The sequence below is a fragment of the Panthera tigris genome, chromosome C1 (genome assembly GCF_018350195.1).
Source record: "Panthera tigris isolate Pti1 chromosome C1, P.tigris_Pti1_mat1.1, whole genome shotgun sequence".
NCBI lineage: Eukaryota > Metazoa > Chordata > Mammalia > Carnivora > Felidae > Panthera > Panthera tigris.
This window is the reverse complement of record NC_056667.1, coordinates 197743056-197755711: the sequence shown is the minus strand read 5'-3', so window position 1 is coordinate 197755711 and position 12656 is coordinate 197743056. Positions and strand designations below refer to the sequence as shown.

At 36.5% G+C, this 12656-nt stretch overlaps 1 protein-coding gene across 6 annotated transcripts in view; it reads left to right on the top strand.

Moving 5' to 3' along the window:
• The window catches only part of BARD1 (BRCA1 associated RING domain 1), an 84476-nt gene that overhangs the window by 15363 nt on the left and 56457 nt on the right, over window positions 1-12656 (top strand). For 4 of the 6 annotated variants that reach the window (XM_042995280.1, XM_042995279.1, XM_015539277.2 and 1 more), the window contains exon 3: window positions 1370-1518. The exons of 1 other annotated variant lie outside the window; for it this stretch is intronic. In XM_042995280.1, coding sequence (XP_042851214.1) covers window positions 1370-1518 — 149 coding nt within the window. The remainder of the gene's footprint in view (window positions 1-1369; window positions 1519-12656) is intronic. One more of the 6 variants, XM_042995278.1, reaches the window with a different exon arrangement.

The following is a 12656-nucleotide window of genomic DNA, read 5'->3' as shown; positions in this document are numbered from 1 at the left end:
TTACACAGATCTATTGAGAAGTGATATCTTTCCCCAGAATTCTAGATTAATGTTTACAAAATAATTTGAGAACATTTATAAGATGAACATTATAGAATGTGTAAAATAGACTGAGTACTGGTGTGGTGCTGGGTAAGTGTCTCACCTATTTGGATCTCATTTTCTTTATCTGAAAATAAGGTAATGATTTCCTGATGAGTGGATTGTGACTCTTGTCAATCGTGTTCCTCAAATACTTAAGTATTACGTAACAATTGATGATTTCAGTTCCCTGTACAATCAGTTTCCCTATTTTCTCTGTTGGAGTTTTAAGTTAAGGGTTCTTAAGTACAAGCAAAGAAACTCAAAGAAGTCCCTTTCTTTGCTAAAGAAATTTGACATTCATCTGGAAACTCTCTCTTAGCCCAGGTATGGATTACAGATTTGTTTTATAACATTTATTGAGTTACTTTGCATCAGATATCATGCCAAAATCTAAGATACAAATAATAGAACTAACCACAGGCTTTTTCTGGAAGGATCTCATAAGAATCCTCTGTGCCTACAAATGAGTGGGTCACATGAAAAGGAATGTGGTATTTGGGAGAGATGTGGTTTTTATCAGTTAGGTTACCCAGTCTTGTTGGAGCTCCTTTGGTGAGGCTAAGGGAAGAGTGGATTGTTAGGTTTCTTATTTCTGAATCCACAGATAAGCTTTGGAGGGGGATTGTGACCCCCCCCCCTTTTTTTCTACAAGAGCTTATGTATATCTTCAGATTTGCAAAGGGTTTGTAACCCCTAAAGTTAAGAAAATCCCCCTAACTGTGAGACTTTAACTCCTAGACAGATAACCTGAGATGATTTAATTGAGTCTACAGGTTATAAAAATGTCTGAAAGAATCAAGTATCTTTTCTCAGAAACTACTTTAAAACCTTTAGACACTTGTCTGCAAACAAAACAAAAATTACCTTTCCCAGTCTCTTTGCAGTAATTTTCCATGAAACATAGTGTTAAGATTTAGGATAGAAAAGGTTGAAATGCATGGCTGTTATGCATTTGGTACTAAATATGTTTATTTATGTCCCTCTCTGTACTCTTACCCCTTAGAAGCTATAGATTTATTTGCATGAAAAAGATTTGCAGAGTAATGTCTAAGTAAAATCTCTTCATATCAAATGGCCTAAGCGACTTTAGGTACAGATTTTGTATGTGTGTATCATAATCTTTCAAAAACATCATTGTAACAAATATTATATGATTGCCCATTGCTTGTTAAAACAACCTTTATTTACTTCTGTTCAAACTGTTTATGTTTATTTTTTGGAATTAAAATTCTGCTGAATGCATTGATATGTATATATATGTGTATATATTTTAACATTTTTAAAGTAATTGTGTAAGTGACTGCATTGGAACCGGATGTCCAGTGTGTTACACCCCAGCCTGGATACAAGATGTGAAGATAAATAGACAGTTGGACAGCATGATCCAGCTTTGTAGTAAGCTCCGGAATTTGCTGCATGGCAATAAGCTATCAGGTGAGAAAGATCACTCTCTCTCTTCATGAAATATCTGATGATGAATTCATATTGATCACAGAAAGTATGTAAAGATCCGTCAGGAATTCTGATGGCATATTTCAGATTTGAAGATTGACAGCGTTTGCAATTATTTTGAGAAGTGACAGATAACTTAGAGATCACTTAGAGAAAGCAGGGTCCAAAGAGGTTAAATGATCTCACCTAACATCACATGTGTAGTTAGTACTGGAAATGAGAAATAGAGCCCATTTCTTCTGATTGTCAGTCCAGACACTTTGCACCACCTACATTGCCTGCTTTTTACAGTTATAATAATTTCTGAATAATATACATGGAAAAGTGATTTTGTCCTTAAATTCACTTAAATACACTTTTACAAGATAGAATACAACCTTCTGTGCATCGCTTTTCTAGACTGAATTAATTAGATGAGCACATTTTGAAAGAGCAAAAATCTAATATTCATTTTCTTTTCTATTTAAATGGGGGTTAATGTTTTTCAAATTGTTCTTAGACTCTGCGTATTAACTATATATCTTCCCATTGTGCTTTCTGCTGAGAACTAATTAGCTGTGGAAAGAAAGTAAAAGGTTTTGAATCTTCATAATTAGATACTGGAATTGTCTTTTTATTGATCAGATCATGTCATTTTAGCTTATGTTTATAGGATAACCTTTTCTTGATTGGCAGGATGCTGTGAATGATTGATAATGCTCACATAAAATGGTTGAATTTCCATTTCTAAATCTTCTGATCTTAGATTTCTGACAAGCTGTGTTATTGTCAGCTACTAAAGGTGAAGTTGATTAGACAAATTAAAGAAACAAGGCAAATACTTTGTCTTATTGACTAGGTCCATATTTTTAAGAAGAATTTAAATCATAGTCTACCTATGAAAAGTTTTCTTCATCTCATCATTGTATTAGACTCTATTCTTTTAGGATATAATATGCTACGTGATAAAGTTTTACATGTTTTCAGATGTAATTATATACTCATATACATTTCAAAAAGTATTTACCTTTTTGAAAAAATAATACTGCATTATAAATCTCTTTAAGAGCATAATGAAGAAACTTCATTATTATCATCTGTATTTTTTTCCTTCTTACTCAGAGGTAGGGCTGATAGTGTTTAATTTTGTAATTAAAATGATTAGTGTATGATATGCCCCCCCCATACAGATAACCATTGATTAAAGAGAGTTCATGCATCTTTGGAGGGAGTTGAGGGGGAGGATTAAAATTTTTTTTTTTTTTTTTTTAAGATTTGCTAATTTTTAAGTAATCTCTGCACCCACTGTGGGGCTCAAACTTACAACCCTGAGATCAAGAGTTGCATTCTCTACAGACTGAGTCTTCCAGGTGCCCTTAAACTCTTGATTTAAGTGTACAATATGAAAAATGTTCATGTCTGCCTGAAAGTGGCTTTTGTCAGAATCTTCAAGATGTGTGGTCTCTTAGGAACATTGGCCATGCATTGACACCTGAGGTGCTATTCTGAGAATTCTGTCTGTCGTGATGGTTTGATGTGATTCTTCTCCAGTTTCTGTGCAGTAATATATTAGCTTGCTCAGACTGCTGTAACAAAACACCACAAACTGTGTGGCTTAAATAATACAAATTTATGATCTCACAGTTCTGGAGGCTAGGAGTTCTAGATTGAGGTGTTGGTATAGTTAGTGCCATCATAGTCTGTGAGGGAAGGATGTCTGTCAGGGAAGGATGTCTGTCAGGGAGGTCTGTGAGAGGAGGGCCTCTCTGCCTGGTTTGTAGGTAGCAGTCTTCGTGTTATATGGTGTTCTCCCTGCATGCGTGTTTATGTTAAATTTCCCCATATTTATAAAGACACCAGTCTTTTTGCACTATAGAGTCCCACTCTACTAGTTTTTACTAATTATATCTGTAATGACCCTGTTTCCTGAGGTCACATCCTGAGGTACTGGGAGGAGGACTTGGATAGATGAATTTTATGAGGAACACAGTTTAACCCATAACAATGTAATGTGTAATGTGACTTTTTTAATGCTAATAAAAAGGGAGCAGAGTAACTCTTGATGGGTAGTGAATTATAGCATAGTGGGGTACGGGTATAGTGCCTTGGGGTGCAAAGAAGAATAAGGTAGGGGACTTCTCCAGAAATTCTATTGGCGTTAATGATGGTTGAGTCTTTAGTATGGTTTTCATATTTTGTGGACCATGTATGAAATGTCTCCATATTTCATCACTGCTAAGGATATTTATAAAAAAATTATCAGGTTTAGAATAAGTTTTTGCATGGGGCCAGAGGCCTTTTAGAATGTTGTCTTTGTCATGTAAAAATAGATTGGGAGTTTGAGGAGAGGATTATGGTGATTGATTTTTCGAAAGCCGTTTTGTGTTCATTTTCCTTATTATAGTGAGTACTAACTACTTTTGTCTGACCAGACTTCAGCAGTGCTGGCTTTATCATTACTTATTTTAGCATGAATTGAAATTTCACAGTTTGGATAACATACAATCAAAATTTTAGGAGCAGGAAGGTCATCCTAAATCACTTATTCTGTAGGTGAGGAAATTGAGGACTTAGGTTATGCAGGAAGGTCACAGTGTAAGTTTGTTTACTTACTTACACTGCACATTTATTTAGCACAATGCTTTGGTTAGGTGTATAGGTGTTCATTATACTTGTTGAATTGGAGACAAATTGGCAGTGGTAAGGGTTAATTCATACCCCAGAGACTAAACTTAATTAAAGCTATTTTATTTAAAAAACTTTTTTTAATGTTTATTTATTTTTGAGAGAGAGAGCGTGTGCATGAGTGCACATGAGCGGGGGAGGGGCAGAAAGAGAGAGAGAGAGAGAGAGAGAGAGAGAGAGAGAGAGAAGAGAACAGGATCTGATGTGGGCTCTGGGCTGACAGCAGAGAGCCCTGTGTAGGGCTTGAACTCATGAACCATGAGATCATGACCCGAGCCGAATTTGGACGCTTAACTGACTCAGCCACCCAGGCATCCCCAAAACAATTTTAAAACAAATTCTCAGGTTTTGATTTCAACAATTCATTTTATAATGGTAGCATCTTCCTTTTCTCCTTTTACAGAAGATGGTAAATCTAGGGTGTAAACATATTGAAATATAAATCTCTGTCCAGAGCTATAATTTACATGGTGCCAAGCTTATTCTGCTGATTAGTGGCATCGCATTAACTTTTCCTCCTGAGGTTCTGCCAAAACAAACTAGCCTCAAAGGGCATTGGAGTTTTTTTGAGGGTATTTCTCTGTTTCTTTATAGTGTATTCAATATTTTATGTAGTACCTTATGTTAGTTTACGTAGCAAGTACCTCTAAAATTAAAGTGGTATAAGGTGTACTAGGTTACTAGGTAGAGGGAACTAACAGTTGGGGACAAATTATGTTTTATCCTCTTTTTTTTTTAATGTTTATTTATTTGGGGAGAGAGAACACAGGTGTGTGGGGTGGGGAGGGGCAGAGAGAGGGAGAGGGAGAGGGAGAGAGAGAGAATCCCAAGTAGGCCCACGCTGTCAGTGCAGAGCCCAACACAGGGCTTGATGCCCCAAACCATGAGATCATGACCTGAGCCAAAACCAAGAATTGGATGCTTAACCTGCCGAGCCATCCAGGCATCCTGGTTTATCCTCTTTATAATGAGGAAATTGGAAACAGATCTCATAAAATAAGGGTGTTAGATTAAGTGATCCCAAGGTGTAGCTTGAAAATCATCTAGTTCTGTTAAATGGGTGTTGACGGTGATGAATTAAGTGGGATGGTCAGATATCTACATCTCTTTTTTTTAAGCCCTGTAGTTCACAATTTATCTTTCAAAAGAACCTTGTTAGTTGCATTTACTATGAAATATATAATTACTGTAATTAAGGTGGGTAATTAGGAAGAACTTGTCAAATCATGGACATGGTATATGATATACTAGAGATAAAGAAGCCTGATTTATAGTCATGCTTTTTAAAATGAGCTTCTAAATACTTGAACAGGTTTTCCTCAGTTCAGTGTACTTTCAAGAGAAAAGATTGTCACAAATTTTTCTGAAAACCATTTATGGATAATTTTACCTTATTCTTTATAACATAATCTGTTTTCTACTAATGGAGTTAAATTTAAAAGTTTGTATTTTATATTGCTTCCCATCATATTAAATCAGACCTTGCAGGTGCTGGTCAGGCTCTGTGAAGCATTTGTTGGTATTGGTGGTGACGTCTAAAAAAAAAAACAAAAAAAAAACCACATTTTGATTATGCTTTCATGGGATCACAATTTCCTTTTCTGTTTTCTGGCTTCCAAAGAGATGCTTGTCTTTCTATAGTGAATTACATAGTGTTTCATATATGTTATGACTTTCTTATAATAGATGAAGATGAACATTTGAATAGTTGTGTTGCTGTTGTTTTTTTAAAATAGAACTGAATACTTCTTAACTTACAAAATAATCATTCTTGCGGTTGAAGGCGTTAATGTTGCACAGATGGTAGCAAAGTACTTTCCTTTGATTTTTAATAAGGGACTAGTTTGTCAAAGAGATTTCTCAACTTCTGTTGTGAAACCTATAATAGAGAATAATTTGAAAGGCACACAATGTACATCATTATAATCCTTTGATGTAGATTAATGATAGCTAAATCACATTTTCTAATTGCCTCCTTTTTCTATAGTTTATTATTAAATTTTAAGAAAAAACTTGGCAAAGCTTCTTCTTAGCAACATGTGCATCTCTGTTCCTCGATATCTTGTGGGTGTCCTCAGAAATATTTATACTCAGGGATAGAATTTTTAAAAATGTCATCATGAAGAAATTTACTATGTGGAGGAAGGACCAATATTTTTCTTCATGAAATGAATATGACAGTTTATAATGCTTAGAAGCATTCACTCATAAAAATTGTTGTAGCTGTTAATATTGTGATTTATGTTCCAGCAAGGTGGGGGTTTTGCTTTTTACAGGTTAAACTTAGAAATGCTGTGTAAAATGCAGAATTTACAATCATGTTTGCTGCTGTGGTCCTTGCTTAGTTAGGACAAGATGCGTAATTTCAAAAACAAGTCATTTCTGATACAATTGCAAGTCTAGAAAAAAGGTCAAAATGAAATCTTCCTGAGAGTATTTATTGCTACTGGATGATTAGTGAGATTATTGTGTATGTATAAATTACATGAATATATGCTCTTTTCATTCACTTCTTTGTAATTTAAGGGATACATAGACCTGAGTATGACATCGTGTTTTGTTTGTTTTGTAAAGATTTTGTTTTTAAGTAATCTCGATACCCAACATGGGACTCTAACTGACAATCTCAAGATCAATAGTCGCACACTCCACTGGCCAAGATAGCCAGGCACCCTGAAATTCTACATTTTGTAAATTTTATAAGCATTAAGGACTTTAGCACTTGACTTGTTTTTAAAAAAAAAAAAAAAAATTTTAATGTATTTATTTTGACACCCAGAGAGACAGTGTGCCTGTGGGGGAGGGGCAGAGAGAGGGAGGGAGACAGAAACCCAAGCAAACTCCGTACTGTCAGCACAGAGCCCACGCAGGGCTTGAACTCATGAACCTTGAGATCATGACCTGAGCTGAAACCAAGAGTTGGACACTTAACCGACTGAGCCACCCAAGGGTCCTAGCATTTGACTTGTTTTTAATTGAAAATGTCATCATCTATCTTTAAAAGAAATTTTGGAAGATCAAATACAAGTTTTTACAGACTACCAGAGGATTAACCGTTAAGTCTTTGTAATCTAGATTCTTAAAAAGTAACACTGGTAACATTTCGTGTTGACCTTTCCTCTAGATGTGAAATTATATCAGAAATGACTTGTTTTTGAAATCTACCAATCACTGCAGAGGAAAGACCTTGTTAGAAATTAGACATTAAGTCTTCTGTGTGAATGGATACCTCACTCTGATTGTTTTTATTTCCAAGATACCTCATCTTGATTGTTTTTATTTCCAAGATCCTAATCTAGTAACACTTTGTGGACCAAGTGATGTTCAGCTAGGATGTAAGAAGGATGCCAGAGAGTCTGATGTTACTCAGCTACACACTCCTGGCTTCAGCTGGGTTTGTTGTCTTACTCTCTGGCCAGTATAATGCTACCATTTGCTACCATCCCCAGGAGGAAGGGATGGCTTCTTTGGAATAGAATGGAGTTTGACTGAATTCCTTCGCTAGAGATCATGTCTGTGAACTTTCTACAGAGCTAAATACGAATTATGTGTTTTTTAAAATCTATTTTTCATTTTTCTTACCTGTTTAAAGTGCTGTCTTTACGGATCTCTTTATAAACATAGGAGCTTTATGCCCACGAAATAGGAGGTGAAAGAGGAATAGAAAAATCAGTTTTGCACTAAAGAGATTGGAGATTTTAGTTTACTCATCCTCTGGTGTATTAATAATTTTAAATGATAAAATAAAAAAAAATGTTCTGTGTGAATAAAAAATACCTAAAAGGAATTTAAAAATAACTTCTTTCATAATTTCCTTTTCTCTTGTTAATATTTTAAGGCATGAGAATGTTGAGAATGTTGAGAAGAAATCTATTCCCAGAAACAAATAAGAAAAATGAAACTAAAATTACGTTGTATCTCTTAAGTATTCAAACTTTTCAGGAATAAGCACACTTGGCAATTTTATATAACACCTTAGTAGCATCAGACACATTTATTTCCTACATAGCAGATGTTACCAGTTCTTAGGAAAAAAGATACCACTGGTTTTCTTTTTAAAGTAGCATAGTGTTAGAACTAAGTTTGTTAAAATTTTGCTTGAGAGTCTGTAATGGAAGAAAAGTCTTATAAATAAAGAGTTCTCTTCATCTTGAACGAGGAGTGACTTCTCAGGAAAAAAACATTAATATGATAGCTTGCTCTTTCTTTTCTTGCTTTTCTTTCTTTTCTTTCTTAGGACAAATAAAACATACTCCAAGTACCTTTGTTGGTCAAAGGAGATTACTAATTCTGTCAATTTGGAGAATGAGTTCAGGCAGTAGGAAATTATTTGTTAGGCATTGTTAACCTTGTCAGGTGGTGGTGGTAGTTTTTCCAGTTTCCCTGCCTTTCCTGGGTTCTTTCCTATACCTGAAACAGCATCTTGGTAATCCATTTCCTGTGGAGAGGAATGCTGGATTGGGTGACCTCCCTGCCTCTCCTCTCTTTTTAACTTTAATTCTTCAAGTGAGAGAATTGAGTGACTCTCAAGTTTTCTTCTAGCCTTTAAAATGTAACCTCTCTTATATAAATGCTTCTCAAGATTTAAGAGCAGATATTAAATAATTTATTTGCCAGTATTTTTTGAGCACCACTGATTGTGCTCACCACTGTGCTGGGCTGACCTGGGTTGGTTTTACCACCCCTGTGTGGGGTGGGAGGAAAGAATTTTGAGGGAATATATATATATTTTAAACATTTATTTATTTTTGAGAGAAAAGGGGAACACAAATTGGGGAGGGGCAGAGAGAGAGGGAGAGAGAATCCCAAGCAGGCTTCTCGCTGTCAGCTTAGAGCCCAATGTGGGGCTTGATGTTGCAAACCTGTGAGGTCATGACCTGAGCTGAAACCAAGAGTTGGAGCCTTAACCAACTGAGCCACCCAGGTGCCCTGGGAATATTTTTTAAAGAAAAACAAATGGGCTGAAAGGCAAAAACTAAATAAGACAACTTGAAGGAGGATCACTGACAGAATCCGAAAGTAGATCACTATACAACTCATTCACTGACTATTTCTTACTCCTCTGTTAATGGGCAAGATTGGTAGGTCTAAAAAAATACAATACATATAGAGATGATAATATATAGAGAGGAAAGAAAAGCTCACTTTTCCTGTGTGCCTCTACTTCACTACTCCTCTACTTCACCAGATGTGTGGGTTTTCCACACATTAAGTTGTTCTGTGACACTGGCTGGGTGTCCTACAGTTTCACTCTGTTCGGACACTGCCTGTCTGGAGATAGCATTAAGAGCCAACACAGGTTAAGAGCTCAGTCCCACAAGTCTGCCCCCCACCGCCCTTCAGATGCTACCTGGCTTTATCTTGGAGGTTCCCAGGACCTCCTTGAGTTTGATTAATTTGCTAGAGTGACTCAGAGAACTCAGGAAAATGTTTTACTTACTAGATTACTGTTCCCTATTCAGTGGTTGTAACTCAGGAACAGCCAAAGAGAGGAGATTCATAGGGCAAGGAGTGTGGGAAGGGGTGTGAAGCTTTATTGCCCTCTCTGGGTGTGCTGCTCTCCCAAGACCTCCATATGTTCATCAACTTGGAAGCTTCCTAAACCCTTCCTTTTGGGCATAATTGATTAAATCATTGGCTTCTAGTGACTAGTTCAACTTGCAGCTCCTCTCTCCTCTTGAAGGTTGGGGGTGGGACTGAAAGCTTTAACTTTCTCATCTTGATTGGTTCCCCTGGCAAGCAGCCTTTATCCTTAGAGGGACTCCAAGAAGTCACCTCATTAATGTAAGCTTAGGTGTGGTTGAAAGAAGCAGTTACGAAGAAGAGAAGACACCCATTTCCTCTTTATCACTCATACTATTTTAGAAACTGGAAACATAACTAAATATTTATAACAAAAGATGCCCCTATAGGTTCTCTTGGGAAATTACAAAGGTTTTTGGACCTTTGTACCAGGAACTGTAGATGAAGACCTAATATATTTTATTACTATAAATTACAATATCGCATGTAGTGATACTTGGTGAAAAGTTTTAATGTTTTGTGAAAATAGGTATGAGCTCAAATGCTAGCCCTTTCAGCAACTAGTTGTATGACCTTAAACAAGTTTTGTTTTCTGTTTAATTTATATAAGAAATATAAGAGAGCATTCTTTTTACAACAGATTAAGCCATATAAAAGTGTAAAGTGTGAAAGTCCTCCTCCACCATTTTCCCTCAACTGAAAAGTAGAAATTGCTTTCTTTTACAGAGGTGCTGTTTTCATTGTTTAGTTTTCTAGTTCCATGAATTTATGAAGATATTTGGACATAAATGCAATAGAATTTTTAGAACATAAATGAGATTGTGCTACACTTAACAAGTGTCTTGAAGTGGCCACATAAGATCTTGTAGTGTAAATGATCCATAGTTAATTCATTGCCGATTGATGAACACTGATTCTCCCCCCTGATTTATGCTATTAGGAATATTGCTGCAGTTAACATTCTTACACATTTATGTTTGCAGGTACATGCATGGATATTTTCTATATTTGGTAAGATAGATGACTAGAGGCCAAATTGCTTTGTGAAAGGGTGTATACATTTAAAATTTGCAAGTATTTTACCATATTGCCTTTGAAATTCCTGGATTTGATTTGCTGATGTTTTATTTGGCAGTTTTGCAACTTTGATTGTAATTGGCAAAAGGTCCATTGTGGATTCCTGCATACACAGAGTGGGTTGCGATACAGGACATGAACTCCAAGCTTAGGGAATTGACTTTTTGTGGTAAGCCCAAATGGGCTTGCTTTTTTTTTTTCCTGCTGGGAGACACTGCCCAGTCCCTCAGATATGCATGCTGCAAACACAGTCCTGAGAAGTGTCTGGGTACAGAGCAGCCAGGGCCTTGCCTTCTTGGCACACCCTGCAGACGCACGCAGGACACTCAGAACCACTGGCAGCTCGTGTTCCCCCCCTTCCCCCCATCAGCGTTTCTTCTCTAGTTGCCTTCAGTGGTGTCAGCCAGAAGCACGTGGCTCATCCTTGTCACCGCCACCTTCTTGTATTCACTTCATCACCAAATTCTATAAATTTTATCTCCTAAATACTTTTCAAAGACTTCTTTTTTTTCCCCTCCTACCACCTCTCCAGTCTTGTTACCTTCTACTTACACTCCTATTCTGGCCTCTTAACGATTGCCTTCTTCCAATCTCTTTTCTCTCGCTCCACTTAAGACTGATTTTGTAAAACACAGATGCACTCATGCCATCTGACTTACATAAAACATTTTATTGGTTTGAAGAGCAGCGAGGAGGTCCAGTGGCTGGAATGGCAAGTAAGGAGAGAACAGGAGATCAGGAAGGTAGTGGAAGATCAGGTTGTTTCTGGCCTGTTAGGTGGCTACTAAGATTTTGGCTTTTTTTCAGAGCCAGAGTGGAAGTCTGGAGGGTTTTAGTGACATAATTTGACGAGTTATAAAGGGATCGCTGACTGCTCTGTTGAGAATAGACTTATGGGGGAGGAAGCAAATACAGAATCAGGGAGATGATTTAGGAGGTTATTATTACTAATCTAGTGCACGATGATGGTGTCCTATACCATGCTGGCAGGAATGGAGGCAGTAAGAAGTAGTCAGATTTTGGATGTATTTTGCAGTTGGAGCTATAGAACTTGCATTTTGCATATAAGGCATGAAAGAGATAGGAGAGGCAAGTTTGATTCTAAGGTTTTTGCCCTAGGCTACTGGATTGATGATATGCCATTTACTGAAATGGGGACAGCTATAAGAGGAGCAGGTTTGGGAAGATGTGGATCAGGAACTCAGTTTTGGTCATGTTCAGTGTGAGATACTTATTAGGAGTAGACGTGCATGTTAAGAGTTGTTGAGTAGGCAGTTGAATATTAGTCTGAAGTTGAGGGGAGAGGTCTGGGTGGCACATACACATTTGAAGTTGTCCCTGTATATAAGCAGATATATATATATATATATATATATATATATATATATCTGTTAACATATATATATATATATATATGAACAGATATATATATATATGTATATAAACAGATATATATGTATATCTGTTCACATACATATATATATATATATATAAACAGATATATCTGTTCACATATATATATCTCTCACATATATATGTATATATATGTGTGTGTATGTGTATATATAAGATTACCAAGGAGGTGATTGCAGGTGAAGAAGTCTCAAGCCCTCCCACTTCAGAGATTGATGGAATGAGGAATACCAGAAGTAATACTTGTGGCTGAGCTCTTTACATGCTTTATATGCTGAGCTCTTTATATGCTAAGCTCTACCACGTTGCTTTTTATCCATTGAATATGCTAAACTCATTTCTACCTTAAGACCTTGGCACTTGTTCTACCTTCTACTTGGGAACCACTTTCCTAGATATTTATGTGACTGCTTCCCTTTTGTAGTTTGTCATGAGGTCTCAAC